Genomic DNA, 19,606 nt, shown 5'->3' on the forward strand with positions numbered 1-19,606 from the left:
AGCCCTGAAGGTCCAACATATTCTTCCTTCACTCCACACTGCTCTTTGTCACTGCTATCAATTTGATTTTTTTCCGTTATTTATTACCATTTATTTTTTTTAAAAGAAAGATGATGCTTTTGGTAGATTTAAGAGATAGCCCAAACAACATATAGGGCATCTTAATAAGAAATCATTCCTCAGCTTCAAGGAAGCTTAAGGATAAGAAAATTGTCACTTCTCTCCCGTGTCAAAGCACATATGCCACTGAACACATTGTAGTTGTGTGTTCTCAACTATGGTGCTGTCTTTATGGTCTCTACTTCCCCTTCCTTTCCTGTCAGTCCCCATGCATCAAAGTACTCATCATCATATATAAACCACAATAATCTTTACTGAAATTTTACCGCCTACAAATGGCTTTCACCATGGCTATGCTTTTTTTCCTCCTTAATAACTAGAAAGATGGATTAAATAAGTTTTCAATAATTGTCAAGTTTTTTTCTACACTCATGGGAAATTAATTAATCCTCTTGAAGGAAACTTTTCCTGAAAAAAAAAATTCTCAAGCCTCTGTATTTACAAAACAACATTTCTTTTTGTTCCATTTTGCTCTTGTCTTCCCATAACTGCTGAGGTATCATATATGCCAATCTGCTTACTGAGGCCTTTTAGGTATGGATATGCAAGAAACTCCACATTCAGTGGTTTGGGGGGTGGGGTGGGGCTTTGATATGCTAATGTGTCTTATGAGTATGTAAAAGGGAGGTTGTCACTATCACTCACACTCTTTAGTGTCACTGAACTGTTTCTCAATGCAGCCAGCACTCAGAGCAGCACCATTGATCAGACCTGGCTCTGGGCAGCTACACTGGGGAACTCCTCCCGCAGGTGAATATTCGTTCCATCTCTCACTCCTCCCCATTTCAAAATATTGTGTTTAAGACTTTAAATTCAGGTTCTTTGTGTCAGTTGTCATTTCCAGTTTTATGTCCCTGATAAGCATGATTTCATTACTAAAGTGACATGGAAAAGAATAATTTTGCAATGAGATGATATTTTATTTTAGTTTTCACCATTTATGTACAAACACAAGTTAATAAAACACATCACAAAACTGTAAAATTCATAATTAATATTTATAGGTGCATAGTTTCATGCTCACATATTTTAAAATATATTATTAACAAATTTCACAATACATCATTCTTAGACAAAAAGAATCATTAAGGACACCTAAAACTCTTATAAGATAGCAAGTCACAACTTCTCAAGAACAGCAACAAAAATAGTGAAGGTTTAGAAATAAGTGGTAGTCACTTAGGTGTTTTAATTTTATTTAAATTTTATTTTATTTTAATGTTATTTAGGTTTGAAGCCACGAGATCCACAGCACACAGGACCCTGCTACCATGTATTCACTGTAGTGAGAGGGAAGCACCGGGATGCTGAGGGGCAGGTACAGGACGTCAATCACTGCTGATGGAAGACTTTGAAACACACTGTACAGCTTTGAGAAAACGTCATGAATGGGCACATTGGAACTGAGCACTTGTACGCCATGGGACAGTGGCCGGAGATTTCAGGACACTGGGACTCAAGGCCCTCTTAGGCTTCGGGCTCATAGTCTTGGTACCCTTCCTGTCATCAGAGAGAAAGAGAGAATGACTTGTCTGTGAAAGTCACAGCTATCAAAAGTCTACTTCACACGAGAGAAGGGCCCATCTCCCACCAGATAAAACTCTAAGAACAGTGTTTGGAACGTCTCACACATTTATTTGTTTGTTCATACCTGTCATCTATAAGTTATGGGAGTTGTCAGGGTTAGCTTATTAGGCCTAATTCCAGGTGTGTTATTTGATTTGTGGTCTCGTCCGACAGTGTGAATTACCTAGCCTTCTGGATTTGTTTCCTTAATTGAGAACTGCAAGCTGTGAGCACCAAGATCAACTGCATGGAACTTCTTCCTGAGCTCAGAGACTCTTGTTCTCAGAAGTGGCAATGCTTAGAGACAAGGCGCATTTCTCTCTCCCATTAGGAAACGCCACTTCATGGCCAGCTTTAATGATTTCTTTACCTTATTCTAAAACCTAAGCCTCCTGGCCAAATGTGGATAAACACAACAACAGTAGGCATAACTAGCTAGATTAGGTACCCTTCCTCAAGAATAATTCCAATTACATCAAGATTCTGCTGTTAAACTAAATTTATCTTCAAACACCTGCTTTTTGTTTTGCTTTGTCTTGTTTTAAACAAATATAAACTTAACTGACAAAGTTATCTTGGTGCTCTATAGTTTTCCTTAACCTTAATTATATCTTCCATTTTAATCTGTCATATTTCTGTTTTCTAAGCATGATTAATAACTGTACATTCACTGTTCCTCTGACACTTCCATCTGCCTTTGTTTCTGGTAGTCTCTTGTGCTAGAATATTCTATTCTCATTTTGATCTATATTATCTCCCATGCTCTCCCACACAGATCAAAATCAGTTCCTCTGAAATCTTTTCTTGATTGAACTACCCAGACCCTAATATGGGGGAAGATCTGATAGCCATTGGCTTTTGGTGATACTAAATTTGGTATGACCTAAATTAAACATCCCAACTACTTTTCTTGGTTTTCTGTATATAGACCATTTACCTCTGAAGGCATTTCATAAGCCTCACTGCTAGGATCCACAGGCATGTCTTCCAGAATTCCTTCTTGTGGGTACCCTTCTTCACCCTACAGTCAAAGAGAGAAATGCAAAACACAACGAGAAATCATTCTAACTATTGAAATATAGTTTGAATAAAATTATATCGGACACATTTATGAGATGTTCAATGGAGTATTGTCAGAGTTTCCCACTTTAGTACTATCTATGGAATTCTAATGGTACCACACCTATGATAAAACTGTTCAAACATGGGTTACCAATCTGAAGAGTACCAGGTTTTTACCCAGGTGACTAGGAAGTTGCCAAAGCTAAAGTCCATAAATTCTCTTTATAAGAGCAATGTGATAGTAACACAGTGGTTTATAATCAATGGGTAATGATGAGCAAAATAATCGTAATTTATTCAAAATTATTATAAAACATATGTTAATTCTCTAATAATGAGAACTTGGCTATGGTGTAATGTTTATCAGAACAGCATTTTTGAACAGAACCCATTAGCATTTGAATGCAAAAGTTGAAAAGCTCCAAAACAGTAAAATAAATATATATAGACAAATTATTATTTATTTTCCCCTAAATTTTCTAAGGCTAAGTATATATTGTTTATAATTTACTTTAAAAAATTATTTTTATTTTATTTTATATGTATCGGTGTTTGCCCTGCATGCATTTCTGTTCACTGTGTGCATGCCTGGTACTCATAGAGACAAGAAGAAAGCATCATATTCCTTGGAACTGGAGCTATACAGACAGCTGTGATCCTTCATATGGGTGCTAGGACTGGGGCCTCTGGAAGAACCTGTGCTTTTAACTACTGAGCCATATCTCCAGCCCTAATAATTTATTTTTAAATGCTGGCAAGGAAATAAGTTCTCTTCTAAAACACAAAGTCTGAAATTATTCATAATTGCAGTTATAAAACCAAAGACATGATTGAAACAATTTTTCAGATTATCTCTCCATAAATGCAGACACCCTAACATCCAGCCCATCACGATGCAGCTTATTTGTATTCTCCATCAAAAATCTTTTGTTCCTTCCCATTTGTTCCAGCAAAGCAATTATTAAATTATAGAGTTCAGTAAAATTCAACAAGTAAAAATGCAACCAGAGTCTAAACAGGCTCACTTGAAGATGTCAAAGGATGTTCAGTTTACGTGGACTATATTGTTGTGTAAATGTTAACTCCCCCCCTGTTTTTATCATAGACATGACAAGGCCAATATGGGAGGGAAGAGACAATGGTGGACAGTGAAGCAACATCAGATCAGACTCTGAAGATCATGCTTTTGGCAGTTGGAGAGAATAGCTTATAGATCATCCTTTCCTGCTTCATGGACATCACCAATCTCCATTTAAAAATCCAGAGTGTCCAATTTGTTTTTAAGTTAAATAAAATACAAACCATTCTCAAAACATCTCACTTCAAAATGTGTGGCAAGATATTACTTTCACAATACAAAATACTGTAATATAAAAATCCAAGTTTTTGTTGTTCAGCACCAGGATTTGGTCATAAGATGCACATTACAATTCTAGACACACTAGATTATTAATATTTTGTGACCCTGGACATGTTTCCCATACTACTTCTCAGCATCAACTAGTTTTAGTAAGAGAAGAAAGCAGAGAGATCTTTTTACTTGTATACAACTCTAAGAAGCAACTAATACCATCGACTCCTCTGATTGATATGCTAATGCTTTTTGGAGACAGTCAATATAAAGGAAATATGATGAACCACCAGATCTGTGCATTTATAATGTAATCTGTGAGACTTATGTTATAAACTGGATGAGACAAATGGCAGGCCAATCTTGGGGACTGCTGATTCTCATAAAAGAAGTGATCCTACATGGGTAAGAGAAGAGGGAAGGTATCATTGGATGTGACTGTCCCCATCTATGAAGGGGTAATTGTTTTCACTTTGAAGTTCAGCCAGGAAACAACTGGATGTTGCTTGTCATGTACTACAATAAATTAAAACACATTCTTGTTAATTTTAAATATAATATCAACCAAATTGTAAGTGAATAATAATGAGTTATATTTTAAAAATATAGTTTATATGTTTTTGAGTATATTTTTTTCTTGTACTAAAGATTGATTGAGTAAAATTCAAAGGTAATACCATATTTTACAAATTCATGAGTAATTATCATTATCAGATTTTTTTTAGAAATTCAGAAAATGTTTGTAGGCAAGGGTTTCAGAAATCATCAAGGAACCATAATTTCTATAATAAAAGTAAAGTCACAGATATGCTTCCATAGTTTATCTGTGAATATGCTTCAAGGGAGTATTATATCTTTTTATGGTATAAATATATGCCCTACGCAAAGAACAAAACAGAGTATTTGTTTAAATAAAAAGCAAGAATATCTTTATAAAACACTCTGATGGATCACCTGAATGTGTTAAACAACAGCCAAAGGGCAAAGAGAGAGCAAGGTATTGGTACAGATGAAGTGGTCATGCAAAAGACATTCTAATATCAGCCATTGTTACTGCAGCCATTGTCAAAATCTTGGGACAAGGCTATTTTATATTGTGCCTCCTCTTTTTCAGAGAGATCTATGCTGCAGTACCACCTGGATCCTCACGCATAGCTTGTATCCTATCTGGATCTCTAATGAATAACACATTTGCTTCCTGGCCCTTAATGTCTATCTTGCATCCTATTTGACCCTTAATACTCATCCTGCATTTTACGCTGCCTTAAATGCACAGCTTTCTTCCCACCTGGACCCCTATGCCTAGGTTGTATTCTCTCTGGCCCTTACTGCATAGCTTGAATCCTCTTGGCCCTTAATGAATGCCTCCAACATGCCTGGCCTCCAGTGTGTGGCTTGCAACCTACCTGATCCTCATGTATATCTTGCATATTCCTAGTTTCTAGTATATTTCTTTTGTCCTTCCTGGTATTCCTATACATAGCTTCCATCCTACCTGGCCCTCATGCCCCAATGCATAGCCTGTACTCTAACTGTCTCCCCATGTATAGCTTGCATCCTACCTGGTTCCCATGTATCGCTTACATCTTACTTCCTCTTAGCTTGCACACTTCACTGAAGTGTGCCACAGAAGATTCTGAATAGGACAATTCTTGGTAGCAAAGCTACAACATAGAAAACATGGATTATGCACAGAAGCAAGAAGTTAAGACCAGAACTGACAAGGATTTCCAACTGATCTTGAAAATTACTGACCACTGTAAGCAATCATTTGTAACCTACACAGTGACATTTAGTATAAGAACAGAACAATATACATGCTACCAGTCTGTCAGTGTGAATATTATAAAATAAAAGATATTCTGACTTCAAAGTTTATGGAGGGTAATGAACAGTTGTGGTTTCTGAAAGAATGCATAGAGAGTGTACATACATACATACATACATACAACAATACATAGTGATATTTTCAATAGTAAGGGTTAATCAATTATCCATCATCTATATCTATAACACTAAAAGTGGCAGATCAAGATCTGGCCCCACTGCTTTTAGACTAAGATAGGTTTTGGATATAACCACTATTTTATTATAATGCCAGGCAATGTTAATCAGCCCCATGAATAAAGGAAGCAGCATATTTGCTCAAAAGGGCATATCATAAAGATGAGAAAAAAACAGTCATCAGACAAAGAAAAAAATTTACAGAAAGAAATTTGACATTATAGGGTAAAGGTTAATAAGCACATATACTAGTTTGTTAAATGTTTCTAATATGAAATACAACTAGAACTCTGTTTCAGATGAAAATAGCATAGATATATACATGACTGAGCAAAATTTCTCTCAGAAGCCATGGGCTATTAATCCAAACATCAAATGCCAAGGGTGGGATGTTTTCTTATGAGTTGTTGATCACAGAGACCCCATAAAATCCAAACAATACCAGCTCTTTCTACTCTTCTTTGCTGTCTGCCACTAGTAGGTAATACTCTATTCCTAAATACACTACACACCTTGGATGTAGTATTGGGGGAAGTCAAACTAGATCTGAGCTGGAAGACTCCTCCCTGTTGGCTAGCTTTTATGGTCTTAGAAGGTGCTATGCAAGATGCTGGAAGTAAAAGGACATCAATGTTTTTTTTTTTTTCTTATTCTGTGGTCTATGAGTCCAATCTTCCAAGCACAATAGTGGCACTGCTGGTCAGGAGGTAACCCATTGCTCTCTGGTTGAATTAGTCTTACTCCAAATGAAAGAATGCATGTCTAGTATTATAAACATGACAAAAAATAAAATCTTGACAGGAGATATCATAGCTCCTTGGGAAATACTGAATAGTGTTGGTTAGCAAATTGACCTAGTATCAAGTTGCCTCTAAATATTTATATTTATGCTCTTAAACAAATGCTACTACTTTCAGTCTTAATCAGAGAAGCCTCTTTGTCCAGTGAACAGTGGTGAATGTACAGATGCGTAGCTACAATTGGCACTGTGTGTTGGTGATCAACCTACAATAATATATTTATACTGTCTGCTTTAAAGATCAGTGGACATTGAAGAAGTATTGACAGAAAGAACAAAAAGAAAAAGCAAAGGGCAGTGACATGCTATTTCCTTGGCAAAACAAAGGAATTTCAATCATGAACTCATAGCAGCTGCAGGTGCCTGCTCTGAATATGCATAGAAATGAGCCTGTCAACAGTAAGGCTAGCTACAAGAAGGGCTCAGATGACCCTACCTCTCACTGTGGAACTATGTACTAAGTACTTTTGGGAAAGGGAAAAATGCTTCCTTCAGTTTTATACCCACTAATGATTCCACTATATACTACTGGACAGTTCCAGCTAAATGTTCACATAAACAGGCCTGATTAAATCAACTGAGCTTAAAACAAAACCTAAATGCCTTGTTGAGAGAGGGGCTCGTGGCCATGGTAGGAGTAAGGTCTTAAACCGGATGAGAGGGAAATAAGAGACTGTTAGAGAAATAGTAATTAGGAGGGGTGTGTGTATGTGTGTATAAAATAGTCAAATTTAATTGAAAAATATGTATATAACCATATATTCCACTTCTTATATAGGGAAGCCCACATACATATAAATTAAAAAGTAAATTTTGTTAAGACAAATAGCCATGTTTTCTTATTTTTCCAATTTATTTTTTATTTCATTTAACACAGCAATCACAGTTTTCCCTCCCCTCTCTCCTCCAACCACCTCTTGCTTCCTCCCTACCTCCCATCTACTTCTCCCAACATGTAAAGTCTCTGATGGGGAGTCAACAGAGAACCATGTATTTTATGTACACAGTAAAAAGTGAAGTTGCAAGAACAAAAAACTTGTTCAAAAATAAGTATAAGGCCGGGCGGTGGTGGCGCACGCCTTTAATCCCAGCACTCGGGAGGCAGAGGCAGGCGGATCTCTGTGAGTTCAAGGGCAGCTGGTCTACAAGAGCTAGTTCCAGGACAGGCTCCAAAACCACAGAGAAACCCTGTCTCGAAAAACCAAAAAAAAAAAAAAATAAGTATAAGTTAGATTACATGTATTCGGCTACTTTGCTGTCAGTTTTGCCGTGGCATAGATGTTTACCGTGATCAACAATTTAGAACTTGGAGAGCCTTTGTTTAATATGAAAAGAGCATGAGACTAGGAGGAAATGGCTCAATGAATAAATTTCCTTTCTAAGCATGAAGATCTGAGTTGAGTAGCTTGTGCTTGTAATCTCTGGGTAGGGTACATGGGAGCTTAGCGGTGGGACTGAGGTGAGGCTGTGAGAAGCTGATCTCTGGAGATCGCTGAACAGTCCACCTAGTCTATTCAGTGAGTTCCAAGTCTCTCTGCCAGGGCTTTGTCTTCCTGGCACCTGAAAAACAACCCCCTTGGGTTGTCTTTTGACTTGTACATAACCAGGCAGAGAAAAACTTCTATCCACATGCATGCATCCTATATTAATAAACACATAAAATGCAACTATAGAGTTCAGTGGTTGAGTTTTTTCCCTGACTTTGATATCTACTATTATTAAATTTAATGAAAACACAAGTATAGCCTGATTTTAACAAGAACAACAAATGACAAAACACAAAGCTGACTGAAGATGTGTGGTTCCTGATTCATCTGAAAGGCTAATTTACTAACATAGTGACTAATCTGCCCTCACTTATTACATTTAACCAGATGTTCTCAATGAAATCTCAGTCAATTGCTATGCCATCAACTACATGTGTCATGTAGAAATAGCCAAGTTGGGGAGCACTGGTAAGCCATGCAGCAAACACACTGTCCTGAGCTCACACCTACAAAAAGGGTTTTGAGATTATGAATGTAAATTTATCAATTTGAGGGACGTTCGTGGAGATTCTAATCCTCCATAGAGACAATATGTACTCATGTTCTCAATTGAACATGGGCATGTTCTATATTAGAAGGCCAATAGCTCATTTCTCACGTTCTTGTCTTCTCCCCTTCTGGCACACTAATCTAGTCTCAGCAATCCTCTCAGACAGATAGAGCAGTATGGAGAAAAGATGAACACTTGCTTATCTCATTGTTTAAAAGGTTTGGGAGCAGAGGAAAAGCCAAGATAATATAGTAAATACACTTGAGGAATCTTTGTAAATGCTTTTTATCAATTATTGAAAACCAGTTGCATAAAACACTTGACACACTAAGTAGGTATCTGTGTAAAAGCTTTTTTAAGTAGGGTTTCCAGGAGGTAGGCTGCTATCTTAATCCACATTTTCTTCGGTAAGCGGTGTAGGGCATGCCATATTGAGTGCGCAACCATGTCATTAGCTGACTCAGCTAATGAGACTGCACAGCATGGCAACAATGGCCAGCTTTCATTCCTGCTATTTGCATACAACCTGCTTGAAATTCTTAACACACAATGGAATCCCGAGAATAAACTGTATTTTTTCATGTTTGGGGACTGTTGAGGCAAAGTATTGTTCTATATATTTAAAGATTTACTTGAGATTTGTACTATTAGTTTAAATTTGTATGAATTGGACTCATAACAATAAACCCCTGGTTAGGATAGGCATAAGACATCATCAGAGTTCGTGTAGGCTGGGTCGAGGCTGAGCTGAGGCAGACTGGCTGTGCAGTGCACGCAGAATCAGCTAGCCACATTCTCTTTGCAAGTGTACTGGTCTTCAAAAGCAGGTCCTAAAATCCACAACCGAATAATCAGGTAGACTTTGCTGCAATTATGAAACAGGATCACTGTTTTTATTTTAGGTGACCTTGGTGAATGCTGAAGATCTTAGAGGAAAAAAAGTAGGAACCATTAAGACTTGAACAAGTCAAGGCAGAGGTGTTTGCTTTAACCAAACAAATAACAGACATTCTATCTATCATAGATAGATAGATAGATAGATAGATAGATAGATAGATAGATAGATAGATAGAATAGATATCCGTGACTGGCAGGAAACTCTTCTGGCAAAACAAGCTGCAAAGGATGGACAGGAGTTATGGGGTTCTGAAGCAGACCATGGAAGCTTAGACATCAGCAAGAATAAAATCAAGAAACCTCAAATAGCATAACAAGGCTGTGTTTTCCTTATCAAGCTGTAGCAGGAATTTGAGCAGAGACTAAGGGAAGTCTAACAAGCCTAAGGTCTAGAAAGATAAATTCCTAACTGGGCCCCTGCCTCTCAGACTGACTATGCTATGCAATGTCTCCGTGGGACCAGAGGAACGAAGGAGCTAGTTTCTCACTAATCATAACAAACTACTTCAAAGGGAGGAGGGGGAGGGAAATGGGAGGCTGGGAGGAGGTGGAAACTTGTTTTTTTTTTCTTCTCCTTTTCTCAATAAAAAAATAAATAAATTAAATTAAAAAAAAGGACTTGAAACTTCTCCCATAATTAAATATTGTCACATGGTGGCAATGACCACTATCCCCTTCCCTGTTTTGATTTTTGTTTGTTTTGTTTTTATTTTAACTTGGACTTGTTTTGGAAATATCTAACACTGAACATATCAGTGTTAAAAAGGAACTTTTTAACCAGTACATGCCAGGAATGTGGGGTGTCTGTGAAAGAAGCAATTCAAAAGAGAAAGGACTTCTTTTGTCTCACAGTTCTGAGAAGGTGCACTTCATCGTGGTGAGGAAGTCAGGAGCTATGTCCTCAAGATCGGGAGTGTGGGTTTGCTTGCTTAAGTCTTGGCAGACTGGGAAGCAAAAACTCAGGCTAGATTCAGAGCCAGCCTATAATCATAAATACTGTCCCTGTGACCCTGCATTTTGTCATCTAAACCACATGCCCAAAAGGTTTCATGCTTTTCCCAACAGTAACACCAGCTGGAGATCAAAGGGTCAAGAACACAATCCTGTAGGAAACATTTAGTATCCAAACCATAACAGAAAGAAATGGAGGGTAGAGATAAATAAGAAGAAAGGGAAGGGGGAAAAGGGGAATACAGCATAGTGCTAATAATTGCTGAATTAGAACAGGACATTCTCTCCAGTTTTGTGAACGCTTGATGTTCTCATTACAATGACTTCTAAAGGACTTTTTGGAATATAAATATAAAAGATTTGATCAAATAAATACTAAACAGTTTTCAAAAAAAAAAAAAAAAGAAAGAAAGAAAGTTGATGGGTAAGGGTACTCCTTAGGCAGTAAGTGTAGCACCTGTAATACCAGCGCTTGGAGAATTAAAACAGAATTTCCAAGGATTTCAACCCAGTCTGGGCAACAGAGTAAGTTCCAAATATATAGTGAGACTTGATTGCTCACAAAAAGAATAGATTAATATATTAATTAAATAAGGAAAAAAAGATAATTGAAAGAAAATGTTACTAAAATGTTTTCTTGTACATCTTACTTATTAATGAGCAACAGTATAAAACAGACTTTTCTTGGTGCTTCACCAGGGTCTGGACATATTCCAAAAACCTTAAAAATATTGCATCCTTGTTCTAAAGCTCACCCTCTTAATTAATATGTTGTATTTTTATGAAGTCTCTTGTAAATAAAATCTTCACAATAAAACATTAAGCCAGGCTCCATGAACAAGGGATAATTAATTTCTGAAAAGGTAAAACATTTTATTAAATACCTTAACTATCTCTGGTATTAATTAAAGCTTGTTACTATCTGTCACAGGAATAATAGTCTCAGACAACTGCTAAGGAAATTGAGTGTGTGTCTTTGATGTTTTGCCAAGGACAAAATCAGATAGCTTAGCTTTTTATTTTTATTTATTTATTTATTTTTATTTTTTGTCTTGAGGACAGTGAACAGGTTTCTTCTAATGAAGAACCCTACTCAGGCAACATTATTTTCTGAATCTGTGGTAAGCTATTTTGTCGGAGGTCCTGACACTACAAACTTCCAGATTAGTTTGAATTATATTCATTGAGTGGCTTCCTTCTCCCATGCTGACAAGGAACAAAGCTTGGCTGAGCCCTGAAGATGCTAATCTCTCTTAAGCCCCTGCATTCTGTCCACTTTGATTATTACAATGGGGTATAATGATCTTCAGTAAGCCCACTGGGAAGATGCCACATTTGGTCATCATGTTTAGTTGGCTTATTTATTCACATAGGTCTGAAGAGAAAGGAAAGATTAGCTCCTCATCACAACTGATGTTGTTTTTCCTTTCCTTATAATAAGGCACTAAGTGTTTCTTTGTAGTCTCTTAATTACTTTTAAAGAATCCATTATTTCTAGTTTATTTACATTATTAAACTCTCAGTAAGTAAATCCACTGCTCATGGATCTTTCTTAATTTGGTTTTTATAGATTGCCTTTTATGGAATATGCAACAGGAACTCACAGTTTCCCACAGACACGTAGTGTCTGTGTGAGGACAATGTACACATCTCCAAGACTGTGAGTAGCAGCTGTAGGCACTCTTTTGTGAAGACCATGTACACATCTCCAAGATTATGCATAGCGACTGCAGGCACTCGTGTGGGGTGATAGTGCTGTTCTTTGACCCTCTTGACCCTGGGCTTGCCCTCACTTTTGGGTCATGACAGCCAGCTACCAGCACCCTTGCTCCTGCCAGCTTTGGCTCCACGAGTGGTAATCCCAAACTACACCTGGATATTGGAAGTAGACAAGATTGCTGGGCAAAAATTGGAAACTGGGGGATGGGGTGGGATGGGGGAAAGGGGAGATGGGGAGGGACAAGTGAGAAGGGGAGGATGGGGAGTGCTTGGGGGAATGAGATGGTTGGGATAATGGAAGGATGGATTTGGGAGCAGGGAAGTATATATCTTAATTAAGGGAGTCATTTTAGGGTTGTCAAGAGACTTGACTCTAGAGGGGGTCCCAGGGGTCCAGAGAGATGTCCCCAACTAGACCTTCATCTGGTGATGGATGGAGATAGAGACAGAGACCCACACTGGAGCACTGGACTGAGCTCCCAAGTTCCCAATGAGGAGCAGAAGGAGGGAGAAGATGAGGAAGGAAGTCAGGATCATGAGGGGGGCACCCACCCACTGAGACGGTGGGGCTGATCTATTGGGAGCTCACCAAGGCCAGCTGCCTGGGACTGAAAAAGCATGGGATAAAACAGGACTCTCTGAATACGGTGGACAATGAAGGCTGATGAGAAGCCCAGGATAATGGCACTGGGTTTTGATCCTACTGCATGTACTGGCTTTGTGGGAGCCTAGCCTGTTTGGATGCTTACCTTCCTAGACCTGGATGGAGGGGGGAGGACCTTGGACTGCCCACAGGGCAGGGAACCCTGACTGCTCTTTTTGACTGGAGAAGGAGGGGAAGGGGAGTAGGGCGTGGGGAGTGGGGGGAAGGAGAGGAAAAAGGGAGGCGGGGAGGAGGCGGAAATTTTTAATAAAAAAATAATTAATAAAAAAGAATTGCTCAAGAAACCATCTGAGGCTCTTAGTACACTTAACATCTTTGCATATATTAAATAGCATATGTTAATAAAGAAAATTTTTATTTATCAAAATAAAAAAAAAGATAGGAATCCCTGAGCAGCAACAGCACATGTTCCAAACTAGCATCACATTTTATGTTCTTGAAAGGGTTGCCAGCTGGTGAAGGAGGCGCCACCTTGAGCCTTCGGCTGCTGGTGCCAGGATGTGGGGAGGATGAACCTGGGACTCTGCCTCCAGTCTGGTATTTAGGTTCCAAACACACCCAAGCTTAAGCTGCTGAGTAGAGGGTGTATGGAGGGAGAGCCCCCACCCCATTTGGAGTCTGGGGGGGGGGGGCTCCAAAAAGGGTGGCCCAGAGCTACAGTCGGAGGATGATGCCCACTGCCAGGCCAAATGCGGCCACCTTGTACAAGGTAAAGTCATCATGAGTTTGTGTTCCACCTGGTCTCTTAGATCCAGCCTCTCAAAGGCCAGCAGGCAAAGATTCAGGTGGGAACATGCTGGCCTTCTCACAGGCTTGGCTGAGGGCAGGATTTTATTTAAAATTGGGCTGCTCCATATTTAATGTGGGTACACTCAACGGCATAGTGATTGGTCCATCAGCGATTCTTCCTTTCCTCACATGCATCACCAATCTGCCAGATTTTTAAGCAGAAAGGCCGGGGTTCCCTGGGGCTTAACAGGATGGTGAGTAGAAATGACTCACACCTCCCTCCCTGGCCACCAGGGATAAACACACACACTGAGTAGGGAGTCTGTCAAAGCAGGATCTCTTTAATTGTATTAGGCAGGAATTTATATAGGCTGAGATAGGAGTTGGGAAGTCTGGGATGGGCAGAGGCAGAGCAAGGAACAAGGGCCAATAATATCCTGCCACATTAGTGGTGGCTGGGCAGAGGCAGGCCGAGGTCAGGTTGTGCTGAGTCACTTCCTATGTGGAAGTTATAACCAGAGACAGGTCTCCAAACAAGAGCTAGACCCAGGCAGTTTCACTAGGCCTCTTGTCCAGTCCTCATGAGGCCCAACACACATATTTCATTAGTGAATACTCACTATTTTTAAATTATCAAGTTATACCTAATTTTTTCTCTTAGACTAAAGTTTTTTTAAGCAAACTTTATTTTAATAATAGAAACTTTTTGTCTATTTTCATCACTTGCATTTGAGTCTCTAAGCAACCTCAGTCTTTTACAAACTGGCACATGGGCCCTGAGCTATCCTCACCTCTTAGCTGCCCAGGAATGTGGATCCAGACTATAGTAAGAGATGCTGAAGTCCTGTACATGGGTAAGAAGCACTCAATGGGAGACCAACAAAACAACAGTTGAGAGCACAGAGGTCTCAGCATCCTTCACACTGGCTGACTCATAGCAGCAGGAGCAGGGCTTACAAGGGACCACTGAGAAGGTGGGACACATCTTCAGCCTCAGTACTAGAGGATAAGCAGGATCCCGTTAATTCATATGATGCTGCTAAGGAAGCAAGCATCTCTTGTGGAAAGCAGGATAAGAACTCTATGAAAAGCTTGACCTTTTCTTTGGTTCCCTGGGTTCAACCTCATAGATGCCCTAGTGTGCTGCCTATGAAACTTTCACAACTGAGACATAAGCAAAGACAGCTGAGATCTTAGAGCAGAACCAATAATTATTACACAATGTTACTGACTATGATGGCGATTGGCACGCTCACTAGTCTCTAAAAACATGACCTATCTTGTGTTTAAGATGTTATACAACTTCTGTAACTATAGACTTAATGTTACTTTATTTGAAGAACTGGTCAAATCATTGGGACTTTGTTGATGTGGGACTCCCCTCTGTATGCTGTGATTCCCATTAAAGAATAAAGAAATCTAGCTTTAGCCTATAACAAGGCAGAACTTAGCTAGGTAGGGAAAAACTAAACTGAATGCTGGGAGAAAGAAGGTAGAGTCGTAAAGAAGCCATGGAGCCCCACCACTGGAGACAGACATGCTGAAATTTTGCTGGTAGGCCACAATCTCGTGGTGATGCACAGATTCATGAAGTTGGATTAAATTAAGATGTAAAAGTTAGCAAATATGAAGATAGATCTAATGGGGCCAATCAGTGATTTAAATAATATAGTTTCTGTATGATGATTTTAGTAGTCTGGGTAGTCAGGAAATGAACAAGCAGCCTCCTTACAACACTTATGATATTTGTATGTATTAGTAAAAGCTTCAAATTTTTTATATATTGAAATAGAAAATGTTATTTCTCTATAGTCTAATTCAGTGATAGGATCAATGATTTATACCACTAAAACTGCAATGTTCCTGCAAATATAAACCTATCAGGCTCTTCAGAAGAAAGAGGAATTAACTATAGAAATATTCTCATATACCGTGAATGATGCCAATAATTGCAGAATATATACTGATATATGGTTTCACCTCAAACCATTTAAAATTTAGAAAAATAAAAGATATGTAAAGGTTGATAAAACAGTAGTCTGTAAACATGATTTAGGACAGTTAGAGGTAAAAATAAGATGTTTAAAATGAGGAGCAATTACTCCCGAAAACACTAGTATTATATCTGAATATTTTGGTTGATGCCTGGAAAAACAGAGTTTGGAAAAAATATGAACAAACATGGTAGTAGGAAAGTTATTCTGTCCACGTGGAAAATTGCAATTGAAGACAGATAGGCACCCTTAATACTTGCCAACAGGGTTTGCATATTGACAAACCACTGAGCTTTGAGTGGAGGCTATAAGGGTAAAATTTGTTCCAGTAAATACACCTTGCCTGTGAGCTACAGAATGGTTGCATAATATGAAGATCATGTGAGCTGGCAGCAAAACCCCCAGGAGAGACGTTGGGAAGCTTGGGTATTGACAGTGAAAATATAATAGCTGTGATCTTTCAAAATTAGCAATGATTGCTTAAAAGCTATCGATAGTCTCAATTTTTTCCTACTTGCAATTTAATATATTTGTCAATATCAATATCATAGATATTGAAAAAAATACAAAATAGTTTTGAGCCTGAGATAAGTGACCTCATTGTTTGTGAAGGCAACAGTAGCCAGGGCATGGTCCTTCTTTCACAGGCTTCCCAAAGCCTCAGGAAACTTCCCAGTTCCCACAGGAAGAGAAACCAACACTCAATAACTGGCTTTATAATAGAAGAGAACTCCGGAGCTCAGGGAGGTGGCACTCTTTATATAAGGATGATTAAGGATGCTCACTCACATCTGCCTTTCTCCTCAGGAGAAGAAACCCCTTCCATCCTCCAGGGCTGAACATTTTCCTAATATCCTCATAAAGGGAGACCTGCAATTGGTGGCATTTTACTCTTAGCTCTTTTACTCTTTTGCCTCTTTGCTGTTGGGGGGGGGGGGCTGCCACCTGGATCCCAGATAAACACACTGGAGGCTTATTCTTTTCTAGGAATGCCCAACCTTAGCTTCGTTTGTTTCTAGCCAGCTTTTCTTAAATTATTTCACCTATCTTTTGCCTCTGTGCTTTTATCTTTCTCTTCTTCTGTATACTTTTATTTACTTCTTACCCCATGGCTTGCTGCCTTGTCCCAGATGAGTTGAACACATGAAATGAATCTATAATGTTCTATGGGACAAGCATGAACACCACAGCAATGAGCTCAGTCAAGAGACAGCTTGATATACTGGAGTGTCACTGGTTACTAAGTGAGATCGCTGTCATTGTTCTAATAGACTGTGGTCTGACAGAGTACCTCATATGCTGCATAGCATCAACGTACCTACAAAATGGGGGTTTCCAAAACATCAATGAGAGACCGATTGGGGAAACTTAGAATTTCCCTTTTATTTTCTTCATCCTCAAGCAAAATATGTACTGGATGAGTCAGTGAACTGCTGCAACTAGCTGACATATCTTATTTTTTTTTGTCACATACAGAAGAACAGCCATTTTAAAAAAGTATTTAAAATGAACCTTCTCATGTATTGCTCCCAAATCTCTCTATCACTATCAGTTCATCTGCTTTGCACGGTGAGTGTTGTTCTTGTCTCAGGCTCTCTCATTAAATGTTTTCTACCTCTGGGAGAAAGAATGACTAACCTTTCTCAGTGAACACACACTAATGAAGAGAAGAAAGGTCTAGCCAAGCCAGGCTAGCACAGGACATGAAGAGAGTGCTAGTTACACAGCACATACACACCGTCCGACTTGTAATCTGCTGCATATCTGTCACAGAAGGAACATAAGGAGCTTTGAAAACACAGCACAGCCTGTGGTTACAGTTAACACTTTGACTACTCAATACAAAGCCAAATGCTCCTTCTTGCTTGAAGGACACAGAGGATATCTAGATTAGAGAACAAACCCGGTCTCTAAGGTGATTATACACACTCATCTTGAGGCACATGGAGAAAGTGTTTATTATTTTTTTGGAGACAATGCCATAATTCAAGTCAGACAAGGTCACTTAGAAAGGTTTTTTTTTAAAAAAAAAAAGATTTAGAAATAAAAGCATATACCTTTAGGTGGTTTCAGAGTGACTGAATGTATGAAGTCCAGAAAGTCATCTGAAGGCCACAGATTCTATTTCTTTTTAAACTGCAGAGATGCAAAACTAAAATTTATTTGGACTACCAATTATGAATTTCAGGGAAATTTAGCTAATGGGTATTTGAATACAGTAGCTCAGCAAGATTTTTCTAACATTGTCCATCACTGGAGCATTAAAATATCCTGTCCTTGGGAATGCAGCATGTTAGGAGGCAATACACTGCTGTCTAATGTCAACTTTTCCAAACAGTTCTCAACTTACTGCACTGGGCATTTTATTCCCCACATTATTCATTTCTACATGAGCACTTTATTTTTAATGGATCCTCTAATTTCCAGCATGTTAAGAGCCATTTTAATTTTGTATTGAAATCTCCCCACAGAGACTTCAGTAGTATTTGAGTTTCTGACACGCAGCAGAATTTGTCAGGTACAAACACCAACACAAATGAAAAGATTTTAACAATAGAAGGCCTAAATCCACAGGGAAGGTCAAGTTTCTCAGGATGTCTCCTGTCTTCAAAACCTCCCTCCTGTCATTATCTGAAGCTTTGGTTGGGTAATTACTGGGGGACTCTACAGCTGTCCCTTCTCTCTGCATAGGTCACCACATTAATTAAGAGAGTTTCATTGGGGACAGGTTGCTGCTCTGCATTTTAAAGTATTTTATTTTTAGTCTTTTATTTCCAACAGAGGTGGAAAAAACATTAAGAAAAAAAAAGGCTGCTTCTCAGCTAAGTTTCTCACACAGAGCTTCAGAGAAAAGGCAGGTGGTGAGGAAGGAAACAGAAGAATCTTCCAGAATGAGCCTTTACAATTGAACTTTTACACATTTTAAAAAGGAGATCAGTTTGAAATTCACACGCCTTTCATGGCTTCTAATATACTTTTCTGGCTGATTTATTTAAATTAGCACGGACATGTGAACCAGGTGCTGGCTGTCATCAAGAGGCTAAAGGTGTCTTCACACTACATCACCACCGTCAGGTGTGAAAACACAGTGGGACCACGAGGAAGCTGAGAATTGAAAGGACCAGTAGAAGACAGGTCTTCCTCTACCCAAGGGCTTCTCTAGGGCTGATGTGGTGATGGGAAAAGGCCGTTAAAACATGTTTTCCATAGACTTTTTTTCCCCCAAGGCTGCCTGTGTTACTGTAACACCATAAGCAAAACAGGCCAACTGAGGGATAAATCTGAGCTCACTTTTGTCACCAATCATCCTAACTACCTGTGCTAAGACTGGCAGACATGACCCTAGAAAAGAAGGTGTGTGAGAGGAGTAGCCTGATGGAGTTTCCTCTCTTTAGGTGTGCAGGTGGTAACCAACAGCCAGCCTCGGTGGTCTGCAGTTAGCTCTTCCCTGTGTGCTCCCTGGAGTACCTCCTACATATCCCACCCCTCTGAAGAGCTCTGGTATAGGTGAAAAGCCTCTAGGTCTCCAGGATGGTGAATATCTAAAAGCAAGGGCATGACATCCTCCCATCTGTACATTTTATAGTTCTTTCCTCAATGCCAAGTAAAACCTGCAAACTGAAAATGAGAAGCACAAGTATGTGAGAGAATTTAACTGTTTCCAAACAGCGAACTCTCAGTGTTTTGTGGCTGAAATTTAAACTCAAATAAGA

General features: G+C 38.9%; 1 protein-coding gene across 2 annotated transcripts in view; it reads right to left on the minus strand.

The window, feature by feature from the left end:
- Positions 1-1,022: 1,022 nt before the first annotated feature.
- Snca (synuclein alpha) overlaps positions 1,023-19,606 on the minus strand; it is a 100,671-nt gene continuing 82,087 nt past the window's right edge. For both annotated transcript variants that reach the window (XM_041639163.1, XM_041639153.1), the window contains exons 5-6: positions 2,624-2,707; positions 1,023-1,620 (exon numbers count right to left, since the gene is read on the minus strand). In XM_041639163.1, coding sequence (XP_041495097.1) covers positions 1,588-1,620; positions 2,624-2,707 — 117 coding nt within the window. In that variant the 3' untranslated portion in view covers positions 1,023-1,587. The remainder of the gene's footprint in view (positions 1,621-2,623; positions 2,708-19,606) is intronic.

Source organism: Microtus oregoni, unplaced genomic scaffold (genome assembly GCF_018167655.1).
Source record: "Microtus oregoni isolate MIOR12 unplaced genomic scaffold, Mior012 000002F_ref0000024, whole genome shotgun sequence".
Lineage (NCBI taxonomy): Eukaryota > Metazoa > Chordata > Mammalia > Rodentia > Cricetidae > Microtus > Microtus oregoni.